Genomic DNA, 26,111 nt, shown 5'->3' on the forward strand with positions numbered 1-26,111 from the left:
GTACCAAAAATGCAGCAACCCATTTTGCTGTCTTTTCCATATGTTCACATGGAAAATTTGTTCAACTTCCATTTTGTCTCCTTTCTTATATTATGTGTATGCCATGTTTACTTCTGGAGTTAGCATTTTATTCTCTTTAGTGTGTCTCACTACTTTCTTTTCATATTAATTTATTTCTTCTACTTTTCACGACCTTCACATTATTTGTTTATTTTAAATGTTGATAGAGAATATAAATAACAATTATCCTCTAATTCCAATTCCAATTTCAGAATAGTTTTAAAGTATATATTCTTTTTACTCATTACAGAGTGAAACTATTTATATTTAATATTTATAAGGCAATAATTGATTTGCAACCTTTGCGATTTGTCCCGATCTGAAACCCCAATTTCCACGGCTCCATCCGACCGGTCCCATTGACACATACGGCCGGTGACTCGTCACCGTTAGTGGGCCCCACCCACCACTCTGCCGCTCAGCTCAGCACTACTGTAATTGTTCTACACAGCAGCATGCATTTCCCACTCGTGACGTGGCCTCCCCCTACTGGTCAGATCCCCCCGGCCCTTCTCCATTATCACCGGATATTCTTCAATTTGCCCCGGAAAAAACGGTCTTTTCCTCTACTAAAAAAATGGAAAAGAAACTAGGCTCCATGACGTCACCCACCGCCGGCCAACCCCTCCCGTGGAATCGGCGGCGACTTTTAATGGGATACACGAGCATCGCACTCGCGTACTATTTGGTGTCAATTAAAAAAATATTATCCTTAATTAGACACTGATTAATTATTATTATTAGTCTTATCTAAGTCGCATAAAAAAAAAAAACTTAATTTTTTCTAAAAAATAAAACTTAACAGTTGAAGTTCCAACCACCGTTGTCTTGGATTCCTCCGTCACAATTTTACACAAAATCACTTCCACAGATTCAAAAAGCAGGTAAAAGAAAAGAAGATTTTTCTTTTTATTTTTAATTTTAGAAAAGGGAGACAGATGGATGATGGTGTGTGGCAAAAAGTGGGCCCCACGGACGCATACCGGACCCCTCTTTTTCTCATCCTAATTTTAGCTTCCTAAACTTCCACCTTTCCTTTTCCTTTTTCTCCTTCGTTTATATTTATAAAAAAAAAATAAAAATCTGTTTTCTAATTTTGCCATTAATTATTATACTTGTTTCTTTTTTTCCTTTTCTTTTTTGTTTTCCCATTTTCCGGTGATCATTATTCTCCATTACCGCCTCCCTTTTGACTTCTCTTCTTCTTCCTCCTCTGCTTTCTCCCGGTATGCTTCTCTCTCTCTCTATTTCTTTTCTTGTTTGTTTTGATTCTGTGGATTTTGTTGCTTCTATTCTGCTTCGTTTGTTCGGGAACTATGACTTGGTTCGAGCTTTTACCTGGTTTTGATTCTGTGGATTTTATGTTTAGTATTCGATATCTTCGATGCACTGTTTCCCTCGTTTCTACCGCTGTGCAGGAGATGTGTGATTTGGCGCATTAAATGCCTTTTCGAATGTTTATTTCCTTAATTGGTGTGATTGATATTAGCTGCTGTTAACTAATTGGAGTATGACGTTGAAATTTGCCTTTCGTTATGTTGTCATTCAATTGGACTGTGAGTTAGTTGGAAACTTGGAGATTCTTTATTCTGCTTTCGTTTCTGGAATCTGGCAGTAGCAGCCGGGGAATTACAATCTCTGTTCTATTGTTATCGAAAGCGGAAGATGTTTTTACGGTGTAATTAATATGTAGATCAACGATTAACGTGAATTATTTTCCAGGTTTCTTCAGCTGTATTTTTAGCTAACTGCTTATAGTATTTACGGTATCAAGTTTAGGAACTTTTTGCAAATGATCTACTTAAAACAAAATTATTATTGTGTCGCAATCTTTTTTGGTACCAGGAGTGTTTACTGCGACTTCGAGGAAATACATTAATGTAGTGGAAATAATTAGACGGGATAAATTGATCTATTCAAGGAATTAGACGGTCTTCTGAACAAACCTTTTATCTCATGGATTGCATTAAAGCAGCTACTCTTAAGCTCTTGAACTGAAAAATGGAGAGAAAATTGAAGAAATAACCTTAAATATTTGGTTTATGCCAATAGTGGTAAAATTGACGTCAAATCCCACCTCTTGCATAGCAGTAGATATAGGTATTTTGGAATATACCATATTTACAACTGGTTAACTATTTGCTCCGATGGATCTTTTTGCTAGAATAGGCAATATAAAGATCATTGTTTTTTTTCTAAAATTATGATATATATGGAGAATATTAGTGATCGTGAACCACAAGAAGTAATGGAAAGTTTTCTCCCGATTCCTTTTGTCTTTTCTTTTTCGTTCTACACCAGAATTAGTGATCAAAAGGATAGCACTTGGTGATGAAAGCTATGGAAACTGTCTAGCTGAATTGTTGATAGAACTGCTTTAGGAATTAAACGTTTTTAATTGTGAAACTGGAGACTGCATAATGAGTTTATGAATCATTTTAATGTTGTCGTCTATGGTTTCCCTTTTAACTTCACTGAGTGTCGATTAAAAGGTGCAACCACTAGCAGTAACAATATTTACGATTAATATTTTTGCTCTAAAGTCCAGTTGCTATCAAGTGCTTTATTTTTTTACTGGAGAGTCCACCTGCACCTGTTTCGCTGTTTGTCAAATTTTTTCATGAGCATTTGAGTAGAGCTGAATTGCTGCATTCCCGATTGATTAATTGATCAAATACGACGAATTCATTATTTTAGTTTGAAAGACCTCGTTGAGTATTTTGAAAATGGTGCAAAATGAAACGTGCAAACAATGACATAATTCTGGACTAAAAATGCTGAGAATCATTTTCACTTCAGTTATTGACCTTTGGATGTGCCAAGTTCATTGTTAATGGCTTGTGAATCTACTACTACTCCACTGATTTATCATTTGCATGAATACATTTTTCTTATGACTGAAGCTCCGTGAAGTTCCTATCTTGTTAAATTTACAAAACGGGATTTAAAAGCTTACGATTTTGGGTGCTTTGTGCTCGTATTGTTTCAGTTCAACTACAGGATCCTTGTGGCACTATTTTTAACTCTGTGCAATGGAAGATGTGAAATTAGGTGATCAGACATCTTCTTCACAACCCCCGTTACTCTCCCAAGATGATAATCATTCGCAGGGTGAGGATCCAGACCATCTAGTTAACAATGGAATTATGGACCAGAGCAAAGTTCTCTCAAATTCTATTGCTAATGGAAAATTGGAAAGTAAAATTGAATGCTCTGCACGCCCAGTTGATGGAACTGTGCAATCTGAAACTCAACCGCCAGCAGTTGATAATTCTGTATTATCAACCACAGAAGATGCTCCTAGTTATGCAAATACGAGGCAAGGTGAACTTATTGAATCCAATAATTCGGGTCTGAGTTCTACAGTTCTGGATGATAGATTAGAGGAACATAATCCAAATACCTTGATGGAAGACCCCAGAACTCAATCAGTTGAAGGTGTGTCTGAAAAACTTCCTCAGGAACAATCCTCAGTCCATACTGACCCTGCTTCTATTAGTGACGCCATTATTCCATCTGTTCTATCTTCTGAGGAAACGGTTATAAAGAATGAGGGTGTTGAAAAATTAGATGAACTTGCAGAGGGCGTGGGAGTTTCTGATGTAAAAACTAAATCTGTTGATTCTCCAAAAGACGTTAAGCAAGGTGATATAAACAGAGGCCTTATTGATACAACTGCACCATTTGAATCTGTTAAAGAAGCCGTTTCTAAGTTTGGTGGGATTGTTGATTGGAAAGCTCATCGAATCCAAACAGTTGAGGTATATCTTACTACATACAATTGTGATCCTGTCGCAGTTTAAATGTTGTGGCACCCCCTTTACATGCATCGAGGTGGGTCAGCCATTTTTATTATTGTTGACTGAACAGATACGACACCTGTGTTTTCCTAATCTCTTGCTGCTAGAGTCTCATTAAAAGGGTGGTAATTTGCTTGTCAGTATACACGTAGGAGCAGAGGACACTAGTGTCTTTCATTTGTTATTGCATTTAGTATCTAATGTATCTAATTAGTGCTGGTAAAAGTAGCATACTTAGAAAATGCAACACCAGTGTAAGGATGCAATTGAAGTATGCTATCAACTGTGGACTTGTTAGTTTTGGAGTCTAGTTGTGAGTAGTCACAATGGTAGTAATTTGGAGACAGTGAGTTTAGTTTAAAGTGTGAAGTGTTTGCTTCCTTTCATGATGCTCATGACAAAGTATTTGTCCTACCATTTCACATTTATATTTCTCTTTCTTGTCTAATTTCTTCAAAAATATTTTAAATAGATTGACACTTCTCTGTAACGCATTCAACTTGATTGTGCTTGATTGGCATTATTTCCCACTTTGTTTAATGTAAATGATCAAATTCATTCTACCCCCAAGGTGCAAATATATTCTTCACGTCTCTGACTAGATTCAAATTAATTTTCTAATTTAGCTTATAGATTTCTTTTTAAAATGAAACAGAGACGCAAACTGGTGGAGCAAGAACTTGAGAAAGTAAACGAGGAGATTCCAGAGTACAGAAGAATCTCAGCGGCTGCTGAAGAGGAAAAAAAGCATGTTCTATGGGAGCTGGATAGCACTAAGCGACTGATAGAAGACCTAAAGCTTAATCTAGAAAGGGCACAAACAGAAGAGCAACAAGCAAGGCAAGACTCTGAGCTTGCAAAACTCAGGGTTGAAGAGATGGAGCAGGGCATTGCTGAAGAGTCTAGTGTGGCAGCCAAGGCACAGCTTGAGGTTGCTAAAGCCAGGCACATAGCTGCAGTTTCAGAGCTTAAATCTGTCAAAGAGGAGTTGGAATCACTTTGTAAAGAGTATGCTTCTTTGATCACAGAAAAGGGTGCAGCTGTAATTAAAGCTGAAGATGCTGTTTCTGCATCTAAGGAAGTCGAGAAGGCAGTGGAAGATCTAACTATTGAGCTTATGGCCACTAAGGAAGCGTTAGAGTCTGCACATGCTTCTCATTTGGAGGCAGAGGAGCAAAGAATTGGTGCAGCCATGGCCAGAGAGCAAGATTCTCTTAACTGGGAGAAGGAATTGAAGCAGGCTGAAGAGGAGCTTCAGAGTCTTAATCAGAAAATTGTGTCAACGAAGGATCTGAAATCTAAACTGGACACCGCCTCAAATTTGCTAATAGATTTAAAATCTGAATTAGCAGCTTATATGGAATCGAAATTGGAAGAGGAGCCAGATGCAGAGGATCCAGAAAGGAAAAAACATACAGATATACAAGCAGCAGTTGCTTCAGCGAAGCAGGAACTCGAGGAAGTGAAACTCAACATTGAGAAAGCAACTTCTGAAATAAACATCTTAAAAGTGGCTGCAACTTCATTAAAAACAGAGCTTGAAAGAGAGAAATCTGCTCTAGCTACCTTGAGGCAAAGAGAAGGAATGGCGTCTATAGCAGTTGCATCTCTTGAAGCTGAAGTGGAAAGAACCAGGTCAGAAATAGCTTTAGTCCAAATGAAGGAAAAAGAGGCTAGGGAATTGATTGTGGAACTGCCTAAACAATTACAGCAAGCAGCACAAGAAGCCGATCAGGCCAAATCACTGGCTCAGGTGACTCACGAGGAGCTGCGCAAAACAAAAGAAGAAGCAGAGCAAGCAAAGGCCGGAGCAAGTACCATGGAGAGTAGATTGCTTGCTGCTCAGAAGGAAATCGAGGCTGCAAAGGCTTCAGAAAGATTGGCATTGGCAGCAATCAAGGCATTGCAAGAGAGTGAATCAGCTAGAGATACCAATAACACCGACTCGCCCTCAGGAGTTACGCTTTCACTAGAGGAGTACTATGAGCTTAGCAAGTGCGCTCACGAGGCAGAGGAACAAGCCAACCTCAGGGTGGCAGCTGCACTGTCTCAGATTGATGTAGCCAAGGAATCCGAGTCAAAAAGCTTGGAAAAGCTGGAAGAAGTAAGCAAGGAAATGGCTACCAGAAAGGAAGCACTAAACACTGCATTGGAGAGAGCTGAGAAGGCGAAGGAAGGGAAATTGGGTGTAGAACAGGAGTTAAGAAAATGGAGAGCGGAGCATGAACAAAGAAGGAAGACTGGCGATCCTGGCCTCGGAATAACGAACTCCATCACCAGTCCAAGGGCAAGTTTTGAGGGGAAAAACGAACCATCAAATTTAGACGCCACACCTGATGCCACAGCTTCTGCTCCTTCTACGACAAGCCCCAAGGAAAATGTAGATAAAAGCTTTTCTACGGTGGATTCATTCGCAGAAACAAAGCCTGCAAAGAAAAAGAAGAGATCATTTTTTCCTCGAATTCTCATGTTTCTGGCAAGAAAAAAGGCACATCCAAAACAGTCCTGAACCGTTTCGGGTACATATATCTTATTTACACTACACTGTTGATATTTTCACCTCTCCTTTCAATTCAAATTTGGTTTTCCTCCTGGTGATATTATAAATCGATGAGTTCGATGAGTTGGCAGAATTACGTGATTGTACATGCTGGTGATTAATTTTTTTATTGTATGATTAAAAAAAAAGGTATTCATGCGTTTATACGAAAACGTTGCTGATGTGGTTGAAAGATGTTACAAGTTTCTTCGCTTTGATTCTTGGATGATGAAGCTATTCGCAACGTTGTCATGTATAATTTATATAGGCTTCAAAAATTTCCAAGTTTTTGCCGGATTGAAAAATTAGGTTGGGCTTTTATTGGCAGCTTTGTAATTAGTCCCAATAAAAAACGTTAAACTTGAACTTTCAAGTTTGTATTTGATAGGTCCTCTGTAAAAAATATCTACGAAAATTATCCTTTGATCCATGAATTTCTATTGATAGGTCACTTTTACATGAACCTCAGGCCCAAGAATTTCCCATCCTCCATTTTGTTAGAGAATGGGTCGTTTTTAATATTAAACTGTGCAGGGGATAGAAATCAAGGTTGAGATTTTCATGTGCTTCCCAAACGATGGACACAAGATACTACTATGAGTCATCAAAGCAGTTGAAATAGAATACAAATTACAAATACAATTAAACAATATTTGGAACTCATTGATATAGATGATTAAAACTACTTACGGCATCTATGAGGTTCTAAAAAAGCCACTTGAAACGCAGTGAATTGCATCAGAGAATGCAACAAAACAAGTAGCGAGTTAATTCTGGAACTCAATCTCAGCCTCTTAGCCTGCTGGATATGCTGAAGGAACTGACTTTCATCGGCGTCGCGATCACCAATGGAGCCTCGGGCGAGTCAGTCACCGCAAACTTTTCGTGCATGAAACGACTATCAACAATGGAGTCATCTTTTAGAACGATCTTGTAACAGTAGCAGCTCTTCAGGCCCTCCTGATGGCGGTAGCACTCATGGGAACCATTTTTCACTTGTTGGAAGTTCCATATCACACTGAACTTGCCTACGGTCGCAACCAAATGGCGCTCCTGTTTCCCATCCTCGGTTACCTAGAATAATATGAACCATAATGTATAATTTTTACAAAATATAAGTAGAAGACATAAAAAATGTAGCTGCACGAAATTTACAGACGGTTCGAGATAATAAACATATGACAAAATACCAAAAACAAAAAACATAGTCTACTGTAGAACCATATATGGAAAGGAAATTCATGTGCAATTCTTAATGGTAACCTACAAACTCGCACATGAAAAGATCCTGGTGCATAAATTTGGTCTAGACATGCATAAATTGTCTTTGCACTATGAGCAGTCATAACGTTTCAACTTCAGTTATAGTCACTGCGCAACATTTCCAGATTAACTTTGGAGGTTTTCAATTACATTAGTTTAGCTATCAAACTCAATATATGTATTATACAGTGTAGTCCTTGAAGACAAAAATTGCTCATGTGTGGACGTCTATTTAAATGACAAAAATGTTAACAATCGGCTGTTTTCTTCAAATGGAAGATTTACATTTATTATCTCTAAAACACAAGGTATGTTATGACAATATTGCATGCAGGATGAAAAAAAAGGAGAATCTTATAGACAAAAAAATGAATGGTACAAAAAGACAAGCAAAGAAAACAGTCATAGAAAGAGATGACAGTCATATAAGACGAAACAAAGTGTACCTGGCTCAAGCTCAAACACTTGCAACAATTGCCCACTAACCCCCACTCAAAAGTATATATTAGCCAAACATTAAATAAAAAGTTGAACAATAATATCTTAACAAATCCAGCTTGACATTAAGTTAACTAAAATTAAGTTCACACATCAAGGTAAGCAATTAGTTCATTCCTTCAAGCAGCTAGATCATAAAGAGTTCAACCCTCCTACCCTGCTGATCATTGATATGAAGTTTTAATGCCACATCAAACACAGAGAAAATTATCCCAAAAGATAACAAAACCTATCACAGTGATAAAATCATTATAAAAAAAGCACCGCATCCACTAAGTAAGAAGACATGCGATGCATATAGGTCCAAGCAAATTAAAAGTTAGAACAACAATAACATTAAGATTATTCCTGATAAATAGTAGAAAAGAAACAAACATACCCACGAGAATTGAGCATTTCGGAACTTATTGTCCACGCCAGCTAAATGTGAATCCAGAGGAGTCAGCTTTAACAGTCTTGGAGCTGAAATCCGATTCCCCATTCGACCAGCAAATCCAGTCTTTGCCTTCCCATCTTTATCAGTAAAGAGAGTGCAAATAAGAATTATATAGGAATCTGTTGTTCCCAAAATCCACCGACCGTCATAGGTAACATCTACATGTGTAACAGGTGAACCAAGGCCTGGAAAAGCTGTCTTTGCTTGTCTCATTGAATTGATAGAATAGAGCCTAATTTTTCCATCAAGCGATCCAACAACAATTGACCCATCTCCCGTGGTAGCAAAGCACTGGAAATTGGTTCCTCTGGAAAATTGATGCCCTTGAGCCCAATTCAAGACTGGAGTGCTTGACGTAGCAAGATTTTGAACCATTCCTTTCCTATCTCGCATATCCCATCTGCAAAGCCTGTTGTCATCCAAACCCAAAAATGTCGAACCCGAAGGATCCAACTGGGCCCCTTTAGAATCATTAGTAATATCCCTCATTGAAATATCAACACCATCCTTCCCAAACTTCCACTCAGTAACAATTTTCCCCGTTTCAATGTCAAGCTGATGAAGTCCAGACGTGTGAGGCCTCCCCTCATTCATTGGACTCATCAAAAGCATATTGGTCTCAGCCTTCATAAGAAGAGCCTTCTTCGGCGTTGAATAGGCCAAGGCAGAACCACCTCCACGAGGACCCCGATTTCCATTATCGATATTCACATAAACACCCTTCCCTTGAATTCCATGAGTGAAGTTCCTGACGACCTGGATTCCTGAATCGCCGACCAAGAAACTGTTATCTAACGCACCTAAAGCTAAACTCTTAATCCCGCCATCTGCAGCTTCCTCAAACTCCTCCATCAAATCGTTTGCCCTGACAGGTGTTGCCGAATTGGGACTCTTAGAGAAACTCTCCTCCGCATCTTCCCACATTGAGTCATCTGCCACTTCAGGCTTCGCCCAACCAATAAAGTCCTTCCCATAAACCTTCAGTTTATTCTCCTCCGTAGCCTCAAATCCATATGTATTCTCAAACAAACAGCCCTGGAACTTTTCCACAAAGAACCTATAATCTTCATCACTGAAAAATTTCAAAGCCCAGACACCCTGCGCAACAAAGTCCACGCGCCGCTGATCTCTGAACGTTTTCAATTGCATCTCCGACGACACTTTCACTCTAATTTTCGATCCAACCTTCAAATACCACCAAGAGTCATCTCCCCCTTCCTCCTCCTCATCCTCCTCATCTTCATCTTCCTCCTCTTCGTCATCATGGCCGCCCTCGCCAGTTCTGCAAGACTTGAGGAAAGAGTAAGAAGTAACTTTTTCGGAGATAATCCATTTCGCCTTAGGAGTGTTGCCATTAATGTGGAGATAAAGCTTCACCGCGTTTTTTAGGTTTGGCTTTTGAGACGATCCGTACTTGAGCTTGAGAGCCCTGAGCTTCGCCTCGACCTCGTCCACCGACGATGGCGTTTTCGGTTGTCTCTCTGAAGATCTCTGGTGCTCATCTTCAACATCCTCGTATTCCTCCTCCTCTTCATTCGTTTCCTCGTTCCCTTCTTCTTCACGATCGGAGTCTGATAGTTCCAGACCCTCACGGCTTTGAGAGGCTCCCATTAGAATTAACAGATAACAGTCTTCAAGCTCTGTAGAATGCAGATCGAATCAAAGAGGAGAGGTGGAGACGTAGAAATGGGGAAGCGCCAATTTCGAAATTTGAATTTCTGAGGCCTTTTGGTGTGCAGTGAGTCGTGACCTTTTTTAGGGTTCCTCTTTCAGAAAGACGCCGAAACCGGTCAATGGTTACCGCCAATAACCGGTTGCCTTTCTCCATTCAACTGATTGGACTCTTCGGACTTATCCAATAGTTGTGGGCTTTCATTTACTGGGATTTATTTTGGGCTCACACTTCGGCCCATATCCCAAACATGGCGTATGTAATTTTTTTTCCCCAAAAGTTAAAAAGTAGATGGTAAGATAAAAAAAAGATAGATTCTCCAACGAGTTCGAATTAATTTCTACTCTCACATTTGTACTATATATATAAATGAATAAATAAAAGATAGATCTCACAGGAACAAAAACACAACAATAAATTTAATATGGTAATTAAAATAGACAAACAATGAAATAAATACTACATACCTCATAAATGAGACACAACATATGTCATGATTATTTATGCATTCAACTAATGGAATATAATAAATGTTTAAAGGAATTGTTTTATTAAATATACATTGTTATATTTTATCTTAAAATTGAACAAAATAACTCAATTCTTCTTCTTCTTCTTCTTCTTCTTTATATATTTAAATTTTAATATTTTTATCCACAATTTATTTTAAAGAAACAATTTATTATTATCAAGACAATATATCTCTTCAAAGACCCAATTTTAGATTTTATCAAACAACGCTAATATTTTCTCTCCACTTGTATTTGGACATTAATTTATATTTTAAAAAATTACTACAGTAATACATACCCATTCCATTTATACTTTGAGACATCATTGAATGATGCATTGTTTTATAACATGGGTCCACACACTATTGCAGAGGCTTCTGAGTTAGCAAATAATAAAGCAGGAAAATTTCCAATAATAATATATTTTGTTTGCAGGAAAGGAAAAAGATTGTGCAATTATTACTAATTCGCAGAACTTTATTATTTGTTTATCTATATTACTGGAAAGAGAGAGACGAACTTTATCAATGTCAATTATTGAAATTACATCTTTTACTGATATTTTCATATATATAATATAGGAAACTTTCCCTAAAATGGATCTCGAAGATGAATTATTCCATCAATGGCGGACTTCCAAGGAAACCCCTTCATGAACTCACCTTTTCTCCCATACAGCATATTCCATTCCAGAAGTGGCAAGCTGAAATTCCGACGGAATCAGATTTCCAAGATTGGTGTTCGCCCCGATCTTCATTATAATCTTTCCATCAACACCAGCAACGTACAGATCGGCGTCAGAAGCCAAAATATTCACCGCGCTCGTTTTCCCAATCCGATTCCTCGCTCTAATTTCAGACAATCTGATTATCTCCTCCTTCAATCCCCACTCGACGAAATGGTCGTAGAACTGCAAGAAACAAACCATCAGAATTTCGTTCAGAACGTTGCATTTACACTGCGTAATTCAAACGGAAACTGGTCATTTATGTTTATCGCATTGTTGAAGGAATTACAATGGCGGGCGTGCCAGGATGAGTGAGAATATAGGCGTAACCCTGAATCACTTTATCGGAAGGGAACGGCCAGAGTTTCTGAGTAGAACCGGTGTCGTGGTTATCGACGAAAGTCACGGCGCTTTCCGGCTTGATTCCGATGAATCCCGGCGGCTTCCCGTTGGAATCCTTCAGCCTCCATAACTCCCCCTGAACTGCGGCTTGAAGAATCCCTTTGGTTGTGAAATCAAACGCTGTAACGGCATCGCCCGAAGCCTTAACCCAATTCGCCAGTGAATCGCGATGAGCATCCTGGTTTTGGTTAAGCTTCCCGTCCGGTCCATCAGAAAGTGAATCCCATTTCTCACCCACTGCAAAATCTGGTGAAGTTTGATCCATATAGAGCTTGGTAACACTTGGTGCATAGCCCTTCACGAAATCAAATCTCCATCCATCGAACCCAATTTCTGTCTTCAACCATCTCATCCATTCTGATATCTCCTTCTGAACTTGTGGTTTCAGATGGTCGATGTCAGGAGCTGGAGGATAGGGCTCGCCGCTGTCTGGATTGCCCTTCCCATCAGAATAATCAGTGTCATCGCTGCAAATGAAGGAAGGGCCCCAATCCAGGCGGTTATCTGGAGTTCCCCCTTCAAAAATGCACCAAATTCCTCTCTGGTCCTGCTTCTCTGCTGTTCTGTGGTTGATCACTATGTCAGCTATGGCTTTGATTCCCTTCTCATGGAGGGCGGCAATCAAGGACTTGAGTTCATTCTGGGTTCCGTATTTGGATGCATCCAAATCATAGAGCCTTCCGGGCAAGTATCCTAAGGAGGGGGATTCAATTCAAGCAGCACAAATTTAGTCAAATATTCTTGATAAAGGGGAAACAGAAAAAAACAAGACTTGCCTTGTGGAGAAACTGACTGGGAGGGTGGAGGAAGCCAGACATGAGTGATTCTAGCATTTACAAGATCAGGAATTATGTTCTTCAGTGAGTTGTACCATCCTCCTTTGCTGCTTGACTCCCAGTTGAAGCCCTGTGTCCATAATCAATTCAAAGCTTTTAAAAAGTTATAACATCCTCCTTTGCTGCTTGAGAATATGAAAACCTGAAGAGGAAGTGGATTTGTTTACCTGAAACAGTAAGGCAGAAGAAGAGGGGGATGGGAAGAGGGAAACAGAGAGGTAGAGGAAGCATAGAGAAGCAAGAAAACCCATTGTTTTGGAAATGGGCAGTGCATATTTTGCTTTTATAAGCATCATTTCCGCGTTTGGTGATGTCAGAGCACAGGACAAGAGTCATTCCTATGCTTTCGTTTTCTTATGCATAGTGAGAACGACTCGATAGCCAAATGATAAGTCAAGAAGTAATAAGAAAATTCCAATGGAAGAATTGTTACTTTTCCTCCCCATTAGCTTTGAGAAACCGGGCTCTGTTTATGCTGTGAAGAAGGGTTTTCACGGAATCTTGGAACACAAACAGAATATAACTCATGAAACCACGTCTGAAAGCAAAACATAAATTGCTGTTTTGTCCCAGTGTTCACATGTAATCTAAATAAAAAGCCTTGACAGAATGGTGTGAAGGCAAAAGCTCATCGCTTCTTATGGTCCAGTAGCTACCAACCAACAAGAAAACTAGTAGAGATATTAAGCTCATCGTCTTCTGTTCTTATCATTTTTTCGTTCTAAGGAGGTTCTTGATTTTTTCACGAAGTAGTGTAGCAACAGAAATTAATCGATGATTTTACCAATTCTAGAAGTTCCACTTTTTACTCCGAATTGAAGTGTCGGAGTTAAGTAAGAATTAGATTCCCTTGTCTCGAGTCTAAAGAGGAATCCGTTCATTTCATCTGAACAAACAAATGTTAGTAAAACTTTTTTGAGCAAAAGGTCACCCACATGAACAAGCTAGTGAAAACTAAGGAAACTAGTTTTTTAAAAAATCGTTATTCAAGTAAGCTTATTATTTTTTATTTCAAGCAACCCCTTAGTCGCTGGTACATCAAGATTAAGTAAAACTACCACAATGATTAATGGGGTATTTGGAACTGTTAAATGGACCTTAGAGAGTGTGCTTGCTGCTAAATTGCTGATTGAGGGAAGCGCCTGAGAAGCCAACAATGCATGAAATTTGATAAAATATTATAGATTGATATATATAACTTCAATAAGCTTGAAATTTGTGTAGTTTGGAATTGAATGTCTAGATTTATACAATATGTATTTAGATTGTGTTGAGGGACAGAAATAGTTCATGAGTGGTTATCACCTTAATCTGATCCCCTCAATCCAGAAGCCTGCAGCTTTACATGTTCAGAAAACTTGCAACCAGAAATCACAAGCCACAAAAATGGATCAGCGACAAACGAACTTGCAGGAGAATATGAGATTAAGCATGAATGGTAGCGCAGAATGATGTCATTGACTTTAAAAGGAGCTCAGATAAAAGTGCAATGTAAGTAAAGTTGGAAAAAGAAGACGAGAAGAACAGAACTTAAAGAGCAATTATGATTCTATGAATGTATTGAAGTTGTATGTCAGGCCTCTTGAAAGTTGGCGCCATATTGAACAAGGGAAGATGATGTGATTATTAAAAATGGAAATATAGTTCTCAACATGTCATAATATCCTACAATAATATAGGGATGATACTTTGACATTGAAATTATTGGTTTAGAGACAATTGAAGCAACCTTTTTTTCTTTGTTCTAAATACCCATAAATCTCCCAACCCTGACAACATGGAGCAGCTTGAAGAACAGCAGTTTCCCTCTTGAATCCGCTCATAACTTTGCAGGCTTAGGGAAAATGTCAGGAGTGAATTTCTGTGCTGCGCCAATGCTCCCCTTGACCTTCAGTGCACCCCTGCAGAGTTATCATAAAGTAATCGTGAGTTCTGAGTGACTTTTGGGGAAAAAGTGTTTTATCAGCACCCCTAGAAAAAACGCTACCTTAAATGTTCTTGAACTTTCAAATTGATACGACGTAAAAAGTATTTTTAGTACTTCTCATTTAGACAGTTTATTCCCAAGTGGATCGCTTAAAAGTGTTATTCCCAAAAGTCATCCCAAACTCACTTGTAGTCAACCATCATGGTAAATTCAGAAAGCATAATTCACTAAAAAATAGTGTCAAATTCATGCTAAATACATAAGCATTAGTGCAAGAAGGCAAAAACGGACATCCAAAGATGATAAAACAAAATTTAAGTACCTCAAGAAAGCTATCTGAGGATTCATCTTTCCCAAGGCAATTTTAATAAAATCTTCATCCTTGAAGGATAAGGTGGCATCTGGCTTTCCTCCTTCATATGGACCTGAGCTCAAAACAGTTATAATGCGCGTCTCAATTTTCCATCCGGTACACATAAGTATGCAATGCCATTTCTATAAGGTTATAATTGTTGGTTGGTTACCAAGAAGGAGAAAAATGCATTTGATAATTGATGGCCAGAATGCTGAAACACACTAACAAAAATTTTGTGATTATGTTTAGATTGCGAAATGCCTCGTTAAAATTTATCGAGAACTATTACGGCCGGTGAAATACCAGATCGAGCACAAGGCATTAAAATTGGGAGAAAAATCTACCTTCCACCATTGTCTAAAAGCACCAGATTATAAACTTATTTCATCCTATGATTGCCCAATAACAAAATTAAAAGGAGACAGAGTACAAGTTTTCAGCCATCGGTCTTTAAATTGACGCTCTTATGCAAGAAAAAGCGCCGAATCCGAGAAAACAGAAACCCTAACCTTTGGTAACCTCCCCTTTCTTGAGATCAATGGTATAAATGACCTCATCAGTTCCAATTTTCTGCAAAGAATAAAAGTCGGATTCAGAGCTTCGATACACCGGGAAAAAAGCAATCATGCGAGAAAAAGAGAGAGGGAGAGAGCTAGACCTTGGGGGCAATGTTGATCTGATAAACATGGCCGACCTTCTCGATGATCTGTTTACCGGCATCAGTGGTGAGATACTGTTTCAACTGCTCCAACAAAGCGTCGGATTTAAGGGGAGAATTTGCCATTGGCGACGACGTGATGCGCTAAAATTGGAGCGAAGGGGTGGAAGAAAATGGAGCGAAGAGAAAGCTCTGGCGTATGCGATTCTGGGTGATACGGTTTTAACATTGTGAGAATTGATTGAGATGAGGAGTAATTGAATTGATGAGGCTGACTGATGACGAACCAACCCAACCGGAAACGCAGACGATATGCACACGCATCCCAACGCTGATAAGTTTCCCTTTCGTTCCTTTTTGTTTGCAAATTTGTCAATATTATTATTATTTTTTTTTTTGAAAATCAAATTTGTCAATATTTAAGCAAGGGTTTCATGGTAAAAAATTATCATTTGTGTGGCTTTAAAAATGTTCGTTTTATTTTAATTCCAGTACTTTCAAAATAGTTACTGTATTCTTTAAAAAGAGTCATTTTGATGGTTAAGAATTTTGAATAATTTCAGATGATCTGACGAAGTATTCGATAACCTCCTTCATAGAATTTTAAAGTAAACAGTTTATTTAATTTTATCCAATTTTAATTTTTAATTAATAAATTAAGATTAAAAGTTTATTTAATAAAAATTATTATTTTCTTTTTCTTTCCCACGAACATCTAAACAAATAAATTCGATAATATTCTTTTCAAATCGTTTTCATGGCAAATAAGATAGATAATTTAAAACTATTTTTTTTAATTTTAAGTTATATGATTCTAAATAATTTATTTAACTTTCTTGATGTCAAGAGAAGGTAAGGAAGTTCTCACACTTAAACAAGTTCTATGTCTAATTAGTTCAATTGACTCAATAATTAATGCACCAATAGGTTTGAACTTTGAATCTTAATCCTCTTAATCTTAATCCCGCATTTGTTAAATTAAAAATTTACTTTTATATATTGTGTCTTCTAGAACCTTAAAAAATGCAAGAACATTTGAAATTTTAATGATTTATTTTATACTTCTTAAAATTTATTATTAATTAGACACCTTATTTAATTGTTTTAGAAGATAACATTAGGAAAACGTAGCTACTACCTGCTAACATTATTTGTTAATTTGTAATATTGTTTTAAGTGAATGGTGGAGAAAATATTTATGTTGGGGGGAATTATAAATAACTAATGTAATTTGAGTAAATATTGAGAAACAAATACGAAAACAATTACGTTGAAGAGCAAATATCTCTTTAAGGAGCTTCAAGTCTTCTACCGTGAGTATTTCTTTATTAATCATCGATATACAATAGATCTTCTCTAGTCTGTCATTTCCATCATACAACGACCAACTAAAACGTTATATAGCTCAAACTACTCCCTACATAGAGGTTGAGCTCAAAGCTCCACAATAAAGAATAGAGAGAAAATAAATAAAGTAGGGTAGATATAAAATATGTTATATGTTATGTATATATTATATGTTGAGATTGTGGTTAGAGAGGTATTTATAGGATACATCTTGAAATTTAATACAAAGATATTAATTATAAAATAACATCTCTTTCAAATACGTTTTCTTCCCAATTTGATAAAATCTCTCCCAAACTTAAACTCTTAAATTAAATACTAAAAAGAAACTCATACTTAATTATTAATAAATATTAGAATGTGACAACAATTTATTCATACTAGGTCTATATTTCAAGTATATTGATGATGATATTAAAAAAGATCTTGTTTTAAAATATTTTGGTCCTTATACTATCAACTTTTGTTTATCTTGATTTTTTACTTTTAAAATGTCATTTTGATCCTTATACTTCCAATTTTTATTCGTTTTAGTCCTTGTACTTTTGAAATATATATTTTTTTTGTTCATGTAAATTTAAAAAGTTAACATTTTGGTCAATTCAACTTCATTTTTATCTCATTTTTATCCCTCCCAGTTTTGGCGTGACATTTCATTTACTAAATTTCTTGAAATGTAATCATAAAAAATATAAGAACTAAAATAAATAATACTGAAAACTATATAAATCAACTTGGACATTTTGAAAGTATATAATCAAAATAATATTTAAACATAAAAAAGATGGAGAAGTTTGTTTGACGAGGGGATCATTCATTAATGTTCATTGATAACCCTCTTTCCATTTTGGGAGTATACAACTAAAACAAGCATTTAAAACTATTGTTTCAACGGGAACATCATTAAATAAGTTGGTCAATTGATGCTGTTATCCACAAATAGTGGGTGGGAAATTTGGCCATCAACAATTTACTAACGCTCAATTCATGATGTTGTAATTAATACGCTAAAAGAAAAAGTAACCAAAAATAATCTCATTCATCTATTTAACATCACCACGTAAATATTAGTAGATGTTGATTATATATACATATATTTTTTTAGTACAATAAAACATTGAGAGTTTCGAACGTTCGACTTCTAAAAAAGTAAGTAATATATTGACCAATTAAATTATTTTCATATCCTTCTATGGGCATGTACTTGATTCTTGAAATGACAGTGTACAAGGACATCTTGCTGTCCTCGTGACTTTGGGTTGGGACGGTCCTAACCAAGCTAAGGGGAAAAACCGAGCTAATAAAATAAATTAACTGAAAATTAAACAAAAAGAGAAAAAAGAGTTGGGCTTGGGCTTGGTCTTGGGCTTGAACTTTGGGATTGATTGGAAAATCGGTCCACTTAGTCCGGGCCCATTTTGGTGTGTATCGGCTGCTGATGGGTCATCTTCCAAAATCTGGCTGGAAGGCCCTGAAAGGGAACGGGAAATGGACTATGCTGGACCCGGTTTTGCGAACCAACCAATTCCCACCTGCCAACTCAGCGAAAATAAATAAATATATAATTTAAAACCGTTACTCCAAAAAACTCAACAACGATGCTCTAAACGAGTCATTTTACCTGAACTTAGTGACTAGATGATGAATCACAATCAAGATTTCCAGCTTGGCAAGTTCATTTCCAGGGCAGGCGTGAACTCCACTGCCAAATGGCATAAATGTATTGGGTTTTGGCGCAACCTGAAAAATGGAAAACACCCATAAAAAAAAGTAAGTCAGTCAGCTTTAGTCAGCTTTAATTCTGTTGGGTTAACAATTTTTTTTTTGTTGATTAATCTTTCAGGTAAGAATTTGAACCTTCAAACCAGTTGATCCTAGGGTGTACATCCATCAGTCGGATCGATTTTTCGGCCAAAACTCCCCACCGACCGACCGACTAGACGGAAGCTCACGCCGATCAATTTATTGTCGGTTCGGTCGTCGACAAACCGATCTCTCCCTTTTTCTTTTTTTTTTTCTTTTTACCTTTCGTGTTTTTCGAGTGACTGATTTGTGACTGGGTAGCGGCTGAAATGGGGCGGTGGGGGCTAGGTAGCGATTGAAACGGGGCGATGGAGGACTGGATGCTGCGGCGCGAGGCGAGGCAAGGCGACGAGGTGAGTGAGAGAGAGGAAGCATGGGGTGAGGGTTGACGGCGCAAAGGTCTGGGTGGCGATGACCACACCGTGAGAAAAATGGATCAGGAGAGGGAGAAGGAACAATAGGGGGAGAGGGGGAGTGAAAAAAGAAATGAGAACGGAGGCTGGTAGAGGAGAGAGAGTGAAAAAAGAGATGAGAAGGGAGGCGGACGGCTGGGTTTGTAAACCGTACAAAAATTAATCATTAATATATAAAATTATATATTAATAAAAATAATAACTTTTTTAAAGAGAAATATTTCGATCTCTTCGATCAATTATAGGGATTTTCTACTGACCGACCGATCGAAATTGTGAAAGATGTAAAACCGACCGTCAGTCGATTGACCAGCCATTGAAATTGACCGACCGACATCGGTTCGGTCGGTCGGACCAACTTGATCGGTTTCGATGTACACGTTGATACTCAGGTATAGGTATAGATTTAATAATTACATTGCAAGTGAATGTATTAGTTAATTACTTCTAAATGAGCAAGATTAATTTGCAGTAGATTTATAGAATCGAGTACGATGTAGATTTATTCAATACACAATTAAAATTTTAAAATTTTACTATTTCTCACCTCGAATCTGGAAGGGTCAAATTTGTGAGGATCGGTGAAATATTCTGGACTGTGATGGATGTTTCGGAACAAAGGCATCACTTTCCAACCTTTTGGAATCAAGTATCCTATTCCACGTCGTTTCACAAACTCATTACTTTTCTTTGAAATAATAATAATAACTTCAAAATATTAAATTGCTTTTGGGTCATTTTCCCTCACCTTTATATTCCACATCAGCAACAGCCTCTCTGAAAGTGAATGATATAATACTCGCCATTCTCAAACTCTCCAATACCATCTACGGTTCATAAATACACAGAAAACTAATTAATTAATCTCTTAAAAAGATTTGTTAAGTTGGGAAAAAAGTTAGCACAGGGAGGAACTTGCTCCTTAATATCAATAAATATTTGACTGTTTATTTTTTATTTTGTTATTATTTTTTTCATCTCTACCCGATAATTGTCAAATATTTAATATTGTTATATTGTTAAAGATAAGTTTCTAGTAAGCCAAAATTTTTCCAGTTAAAAATTCGAGAGTAATATAGATAGCAGCAGACCTTGTAAGTGATTGGCATGTTTCTAGTTTGAACCCAACTTAAGCTTCTATTATTTTCACAATTTGATTGTCGAATTCCTTTGTGCTCAACCTGGAAAACACAATCCAATAAAAATTTGAAAATGTTAAATTAAGATTAAAGATTAAAGATGGTACCTTGACAGCATGAAGAAGCTTGGGGTGATCGTGGAGGTATTTGACAATCCAACTCATGACGCTGGCTGTGGTGTCCTGAGCAGCAAAAAGAACTCCAATTATATTATCTGCAATTTGGGCCTCGCTTAAAACTTCTCCTTCTTCATCTATGGAGTTCAGAAGGCACCCTAACAGATCCTCCTTCTCGCCCACCTTCTTCTCCCTCCTCTCTCTAATCACCTCACTTATGATTTTACTTAGTCGCTTTCTTGCCTGTCAGTCCACAACACACCACAAATTTTCACTTTTTAGTATACTTGTCCTCTTTTCTCTGCTTCAAGAAAAGACAAATCTTTTTTTTTTTTTTTTAATGGATTCTTTTTTCTCGTTGTGTTAAATTGACTTACTGAGAGTGCTTTTTTGTATGGGGTTCCGGGAATGTTTGTCGGAAAAGAGTTGTAGCCTGCATCCAATTTGCTGTAGTTTTTCTTAAGATCATCTCTGTAACCAGCTTCTAGATGCCCAAAAATGGCCAATATCCCCACTTCAAATGATATCTAAACAAACACAAATATGGTAAAAACAACTCACAGCTTTTCCCTAAATTAATAGGTTATGGTATATTTAATCTTGAACCCACCTTTTTCATTTCGTGAAAGGTGTGAATGACGGGGCGGGTGGGCCACAAGTCGAGAGCGGAGTCGGCGGCGGAGTCGATGTCGGGCACCAAGTTACGGATGGCGTCCAAAGACAGGGCGTTCTGGACCAGCTTCCTGAGGCGCAAATGGTAGTGACCTTGGTGAAAAAACAGAGCAGATGGGCCGATCAAACGCTCTTTACTTTTGGGGTAAGTTGGCCTAAACAAGTGAGCCTGCGTCACCAGCACAAACCGCGCCGCCTCCGGGCTGCCCAGCATCACACACGGACAGCCAAGAATATGCGTCTTGAATATCTCCCCATACCTACTCCAAATCAACACAAAAACCAATTGATTAATTAAACTTAAACCCATCAAATTTAAACCCAAACGAAGCAAAAAGCTGCAACCTTTTCTGCTTGGCGGCGAAGAAAAAATCTGGGTCTTGAGAATAGAGTTGAAGGGTTTCTCCAATATAAGGCCAGCCCAAGGAACCAGGGGGAAGCTGGGCTTCTTCTTCTCCTCTTCCTCCTCTTCTCTTGTTTCTCTTTAAAGAAATGTACGATAATAAAAACAGAGTGAGAAGGAACACCAAAACAGATAGAAAAATTTCACCCATTTGTAAAAACAATGGAGATTATACTGTGGTTTTTATGCATCAGGGGAGGGCGGAAGGAGGGGTTTTTATATAGAGGCAGAGGAAAGGGGAAAACAAAAAAAGTGAAGACTGAAGATGTCAATTGTGAAGATACAGAGCCCCAAGTAGATACAAATGGCAAGATTTTTAGGCATCCAATAGAAAAGAGACAGATATGGTTGGAGAGAAGGTACAAGACAAGACCTTGCGTTGTCCATGGTTTTAATGTTGTTACCAAACTTTTTATCGTCAGTTACGTTCTGTCTCGACAAGCCCACCTGGAGATGATTCACCAACTTTCTGCTTCTTCTTCTTCTCTTAGTTCTTCCCTTTGAATTCATTTATGGAGAATATGGTTGTTTAAGTTTCACAGCTACCCACCTCCCCTTTTTACCCCTCTTTCGATTTCCATGCATTCAAAAGGAAACTTTTGACCTACAACTTCCCCTTCCATTTGTATATTCCACTCGTCACTTGTCACTTTCTTTTTCAACTTCATTAATTTCCACCATAAAAAATTTATTCACTGTTCACGAATGTGTTATATTCTCTTCTTCTTTTTTTTTTTTCTTTTTTCGGTTTCACCCAAAATTATTAAAAATTTTGGATAACTAAAAAAGATAAATGCTTGAAGAGGAGAGTGAAAATAAATATCAACATGAACCTAGCCGAACGGTAATTGTCATGTACTCTTCCCATCAAGGTCGTTCATGGTCAACTACCTTAAGAATTAATTTTTATGTGTTTTTGCGTTAACAAATCCGTACACTCATAGATTTAGAAAGAAAAAAATGTTGTTCTTTACCTATATACCTAGTGCATAGTTTATAAAGAGGGCTAATTATTCTTAGTTTGTCTTATATTAAGAAAATATATACAAAAGTTTAAGCTAAGTTTTATCTCTAATTTATTCACTAAAATTTATATAGTATATAATTCAAATATAAAGTGTTAAATCTGATCAGATCCCATTTTTAGATGGAATGCTCGTTTGAGTTTGTTGGGCTCTGATACCATATTAATATTTATGTGGTTCATCTCAAAATCAATTGGTTTTTAGAGGAGTAGCTCATGTCTATTATAAATCATTGTTAAGTTCCCTCTCTTTTTTGACGTGGGTGAGATCCTTAACAACTATCTTCCATCAATTGTCTAGGAATTATAAAACATATTTTGGATATGCATCTAATGGTAATTGCAAAATGTATTACATCATGCCGGCTATATTTAATATTTTTTCCCTTCTAGCCGATGTCGAACATATATTTGCATCCCGACAATCATGATGCACGATCATTTTTAATTATTGTAGATATGGTCGCACGAAACACAATAATAAGAACAAAAAATTGACAGTTATTTATTGTACTTTTCTCTCTTTATTTATTCATTAATCTTTCTTATTTCTCATCTTTTAATGGTATATTAGAGAGTAGATACCTACTTACAAGTACGCACCTAAATTTTATCCCATTAAAAATATTAGGAAAAGAAATACGCACTCAATCCATCCACAATTCGTTAGTGAAAGATATATGTCTTAACCAGGTTAGCTATAATTAAATTGACTCTTTTTAATCTGCATTATGAAAGATGTACGTGTGGGAGCGTGATTGACGTGGAGAAAGAGGATAGAGTTTTGTAGGAGTTATTGAAAAGAGGGGGTGGGTGGTTAGGAGTTAGAATAAAGAGCGAGTGTTTGGTGGAGTTCGTGTTTAAATTACAAGTAGTAAATTGAGTTGACAAGTGAATTAGTGTGCAGGAAAAAAGGGGGGAAGAAGAAGGATAAAGAAACAAAGAATATGGATATGTGTCGTCACTGCCATTAATAAACAGTTGTTTACGTTCCCCTTTTTCATGCATGTCATGTGTTACAACCTGTAACGTCTTCAAAACCTTTCTAAATCCTTAACACGTATCAATCCCATTTTTCCACTCTCTCATTTTTGTTCTATTAAACTCTAAATCCTAACCGTTCAAACGCTTCAATCCATGATAGATTATTCAATGTGATTACCTCTCTCAATAACCGTTGCATGTATCTCTGAAATCTATCTATTCTCAGAAGAAAAAAAAAACATTACATATTCCAAATACTAACTATTAAGTTGCATTCTTCTCCCAACTAGAGATTATTTTAATTTACAACAGTGATTATATCAAATTATACAATTTAACATGTACTAATCAGTGATTTTGATAATTCATCTTAAGATTAATTATCGATTATGTAAATCAATTTATGGATTATTTGAATTAAATATATACGTGAATAACTAATTGTGTAAATCTAGGGAAAATATCCATGGAACTAATTATGAGCATCACGTGTGAGTGATTTAAATGTTTTACAAAATACAATATTTGCATATAATGCAAAATTTCTACATTTGGAGTTTTTCTTTCCTTACAAGAATATATACTTGGATGTCGTAGTTGGGGAATTTTATGTTTGGAAAATATTTTTTGAAAATGATTTAGATGCTATTTTGATCTCAATTTAATTTAATTTATTTTTTCATTATACCTTCAACTTTTGTTCATTTTAATTCACATGTTTAAAAAAATATTTTCTTTGGAAACTATATTTTTAAATGTAAAATTTTATCATATATTCTATTTACAATAAAAAAATTAATATAAAATTATGACTGCATTTTAAATAAATTATTATAAAAATAAAATGGAGTAACTAAAACGGTGACTTCTTAACAACACAAATATCAAAATAGACGTTTTAAAAGTATATGTATTAAAATAGATAAAATATCAAATTATATAATAGATCAAAATTGACATTTTAAAATTACTAAAAGATAGCATATGAACCTTTTTTTAGTCCAATCCGTGAGAAAGAGAGATTTAAACTCATGATTTTTTTAGATATATATAAAAGCCCAAATCAATTCAGCTATACTTAAAATTAACCAAATATAGAAACTCGATGGTATTTGATGAAAAAAATTAACATATAAAGAATGTTTTTTTTGGGAGTAAATAATACGAAAACAAAAATTGACCAAAAGAAAGGTCTTCTGGCAACGCAGTCACACGTGACATCAGTGTGGCACGCGTTAATCTTTTTTTTAAAAAAAAAAAGAAAAGCGTTAATCCTACTTTCTTTCCCGCAGACCTTTCTTCCGCATAGACCTTGTTAATAAATCGGAAAAATATGCTTTCTCGTCTACCTTAATTTAAAATGTTGGTATGAAATTAGTAGAAACTCATACAATTGTCATTTAACTGGTTGAGACATGTATTTTCGATTAAACAATTGTGAGTTCGAATCTCCACTCCCACAAATTATATTTTAAAAAAATAGAATTTTATTTCTTTATTTGTTAAAAATTTGTAAGTTTTGACATTATACAATAATATGGACTTAGAGTAAAATTTTATTTTCATTGAAATTATTGAGTTTTTAAATTTTTTACATTGTTTTTTTTTTTTGTTAATATTAGTGAAAAACTAGCGGAAATAAAACATAAAATAAGCATTATAATAAAGATGTTATCTTAATGAAATTATCAATTAATACTAGTTTAAATTTGTACTAAAAAAATACTAGTTAAATTATTTAAGAATGTAAAAAAGACAAAGATGAACTTTAAAAGCGGCAAAATATTATTGATCTTTTTATATCTAACAATTATTTTTATGATAACTTCAATTGTTTATTGAGATTTTATTTGTAATGATATATTTCATAATTATTCAACCGACTTTAATATTGATATCCGATCGAAAAGTCGTGAGTTCGTCATCCACCTCCCATGTGATATATTCAATACATATATTGGGCTAGATGAATAGTATATTAAATTATACATACTATCAATTTTGACATTTTTTAAGTACTACAAATTAAGGTGGGGGAGTTTTGGACATCCGACTTCCACTATTTTAAGTAAAGTTTTATTATTATTATTAACTTCCTAAATAGGCGAGTGACATAATTCTACTCCTACAAGTCAGTGTATTTTTTTTTTCTAGACAGAGAAAACTAAAGATTAAAATTCATTCTTATTATTAATTTTTTTCAAAGGAAAATATTGAAATTATTCAAAGAGGCATTTCCAACCTCTATTTGTCGCGGGAAGATTGTACTATAATCTTTTCGATAATATGAACATTGTTCATTCTAGACATAAATTTTAGTGATTTTATTTTTTATATTATTCAAAATGTCTTATTTTAATAAAGATGTTGTCACACGACTTCTCTTTATATAGTCAATTTGAAACTTTAGTTGCATATTCTACATCATGCTCGAACTAACGATTTTCAATTTAGATATAAAGAAATTTTAAGTTCTAGGGGTATAAAGAAGTTTTCACACCATCCTCGTGTATTATTTATCAAAT

The 26,111-nt window shown here is 36.1% G+C and overlaps 5 protein-coding genes across 5 annotated transcripts; 1 reads left to right on the plus strand and 4 right to left on the minus strand.

The window, feature by feature from the left end:
- Positions 1-1,127: 1,127 nt before the first annotated feature.
- Positions 1,128-6,617, plus strand: LOC111008375 (protein WEAK CHLOROPLAST MOVEMENT UNDER BLUE LIGHT 1). Its single transcript, XM_022281056.2, has 3 exons — positions 1,128-1,286; positions 3,050-3,821; positions 4,516-6,617. Exons 2-3 carry the CDS (start codon positions 3,093-3,095, stop codon positions 6,367-6,369), a joined length of 2,583 nt encoding a protein of 860 aa, XP_022136748.1. The 5' UTR covers positions 1,128-1,286; positions 3,050-3,092; the 3' UTR covers positions 6,370-6,617.
- Positions 6,618-6,937: 320 nt separating this feature from the next.
- Positions 6,938-10,352, minus strand: LOC111010865 (Vacuolar import/degradation, Vid27-related protein). Its single transcript, XM_022284445.2, has 2 exons — positions 8,540-10,352; positions 6,938-7,473 (listed from the first exon to the last, which is right to left on the minus strand). Exons 1-2 carry the CDS (start codon positions 10,205-10,207, stop codon positions 7,186-7,188), a joined length of 1,956 nt encoding a protein of 651 aa, XP_022140137.1. The 5' UTR covers positions 10,208-10,352; the 3' UTR covers positions 6,938-7,185.
- An 884-nt stretch (positions 10,353-11,236) lies between these two features.
- AMY1 (alpha-amylase-like protein) lies at positions 11,237-14,195 on the minus strand. Its single transcript, XM_022286784.2, has 5 exons — positions 14,051-14,195; positions 12,913-13,887; positions 12,686-12,815; positions 11,797-12,602; positions 11,237-11,690 (listed from the first exon to the last, which is right to left on the minus strand). Exons 2-5 carry the CDS (start codon positions 13,039-13,041, stop codon positions 11,439-11,441), a joined length of 1,317 nt encoding a protein of 438 aa, XP_022142476.1. The 5' UTR covers positions 13,042-13,887; positions 14,051-14,195; the 3' UTR covers positions 11,237-11,438.
- A 150-nt stretch (positions 14,196-14,345) lies between these two features.
- On the minus strand, positions 14,346-15,996 carry SCP2 (sterol carrier protein 2). Its single transcript, XM_022286797.2, has 4 exons — positions 15,686-15,996; positions 15,537-15,597; positions 14,995-15,097; positions 14,346-14,646 (listed from the first exon to the last, which is right to left on the minus strand). Exons 1-4 carry the CDS (start codon positions 15,809-15,811, stop codon positions 14,565-14,567), a joined length of 372 nt encoding a protein of 123 aa, XP_022142489.1. The 5' UTR covers positions 15,812-15,996; the 3' UTR covers positions 14,346-14,564.
- A 2,056-nt stretch (positions 15,997-18,052) lies between these two features.
- LOC111012581 (abscisic acid 8'-hydroxylase CYP707A1) lies at positions 18,053-21,839 on the minus strand. The gene is made up of 9 exons (XM_022286773.2): positions 21,521-21,839; positions 21,114-21,435; positions 20,881-21,030; positions 20,495-20,746; positions 20,340-20,429; positions 19,997-20,075; positions 19,796-19,902; positions 18,654-18,772; positions 18,053-18,564 (listed from the first exon to the last, which is right to left on the minus strand). The coding sequence occupies exons 1-9, from the start codon at positions 21,727-21,729 to the stop codon at positions 18,435-18,437; spliced, it is 1,458 nt and encodes a 485-aa protein (XP_022142465.1). The 5' UTR covers positions 21,730-21,839; the 3' UTR covers positions 18,053-18,434.
- Positions 21,840-26,111: the final 4,272 nt, after the last annotated feature.

Source organism: Momordica charantia (assembly GCF_013281855.1).
Source record: "Momordica charantia cultivar OHB3-1 chromosome 11 unlocalized genomic scaffold, Mcharantia_2.0 BLBB01000011.1, whole genome shotgun sequence".
Lineage (NCBI taxonomy): Eukaryota > Viridiplantae > Streptophyta > Magnoliopsida > Cucurbitales > Cucurbitaceae > Momordica > Momordica charantia.

What these genes read in the sequence shown, in the direction of transcription:
- LOC111008375 (XM_022281056.2), top strand. Translation starts at nt 3,093, where the DNA reads ATGGAAGATGTGAAATTAGGTGATCAGACATCTTCTTCACAACCCCCG. An exon ending in ATCGAATCCAAACAGTTGAG is followed by an intron (nt 3,822 to 4,515) that starts GTATATCTTACT and finishes AAAATGAAACAG; the next exon opens with AGACGCAAACTGGTGGAGCA.
- LOC111010865 (XM_022284445.2), bottom strand. Translation starts at nt 10,207, where the DNA reads ATGGGAGCCTCTCAAAGCCGTGAGGGTCTGGAACTATCAGACTCCGAT. An exon ending in GAAATGCTCAATTCTCGTGG is followed by an intron (nt 7,474 to 8,539) that starts GTATGTTTGTTT and finishes ATATTATTCTAG; the next exon opens with GTAACCGAGGATGGGAAACA.
- AMY1 (XM_022286784.2), bottom strand. Translation starts at nt 13,041, where the DNA reads ATGATGCTTATAAAAGCAAAATATGCACTGCCCATTTCCAAAACAATG. An exon ending in CTTCTGCCTTACTGTTTCAG is followed by an intron (nt 12,816 to 12,912) that starts GTAAACAAATCC and finishes TTATGGACACAG; the next exon opens with GGCTTCAACTGGGAGTCAAG. An exon ending in ATCCTGGCACGCCCGCCATT is followed by an intron (nt 11,691 to 11,796) that starts GTAATTCCTTCA and finishes TGTTTCTTGCAG; the next exon opens with TTCTACGACCATTTCGTCGA.
- SCP2 (XM_022286797.2), bottom strand. Translation starts at nt 15,811, where the DNA reads ATGGCAAATTCTCCCCTTAAATCCGACGCTTTGTTGGAGCAGTTGAAA. An exon ending in AGATCAACATTGCCCCCAAG is followed by an intron (nt 15,598 to 15,685) that starts GTCTAGCTCTCT and finishes TATTCTTTGCAG; the next exon opens with AAAATTGGAACTGATGAGGT. An exon ending in GAAAGGGGAGGTTACCAAAG is followed by an intron (nt 15,098 to 15,536) that starts GTTAGGGTTTCT and finishes TTTTGAGCTCAG; the next exon opens with GTCCATATGAAGGAGGAAAG.
- LOC111012581 (XM_022286773.2), bottom strand. Translation starts at nt 21,729, where the DNA reads ATGGGTGAAATTTTTCTATCTGTTTTGGTGTTCCTTCTCACTCTGTTT. An exon ending in CATACAAAAAAGCACTCTCA is followed by an intron (nt 20,747 to 20,880) that starts GTAAGTCAATTT and finishes GTGGACTGACAG; the next exon opens with GCAAGAAAGCGACTAAGTAA. An exon ending in CATCTAGTCACTAAGTTCAG is followed by an intron (nt 18,565 to 18,653) that starts GTAAAATGACTC and finishes CTGAGTTGGCAG; the next exon opens with GTGGGAATTGGTTGGTTCGC.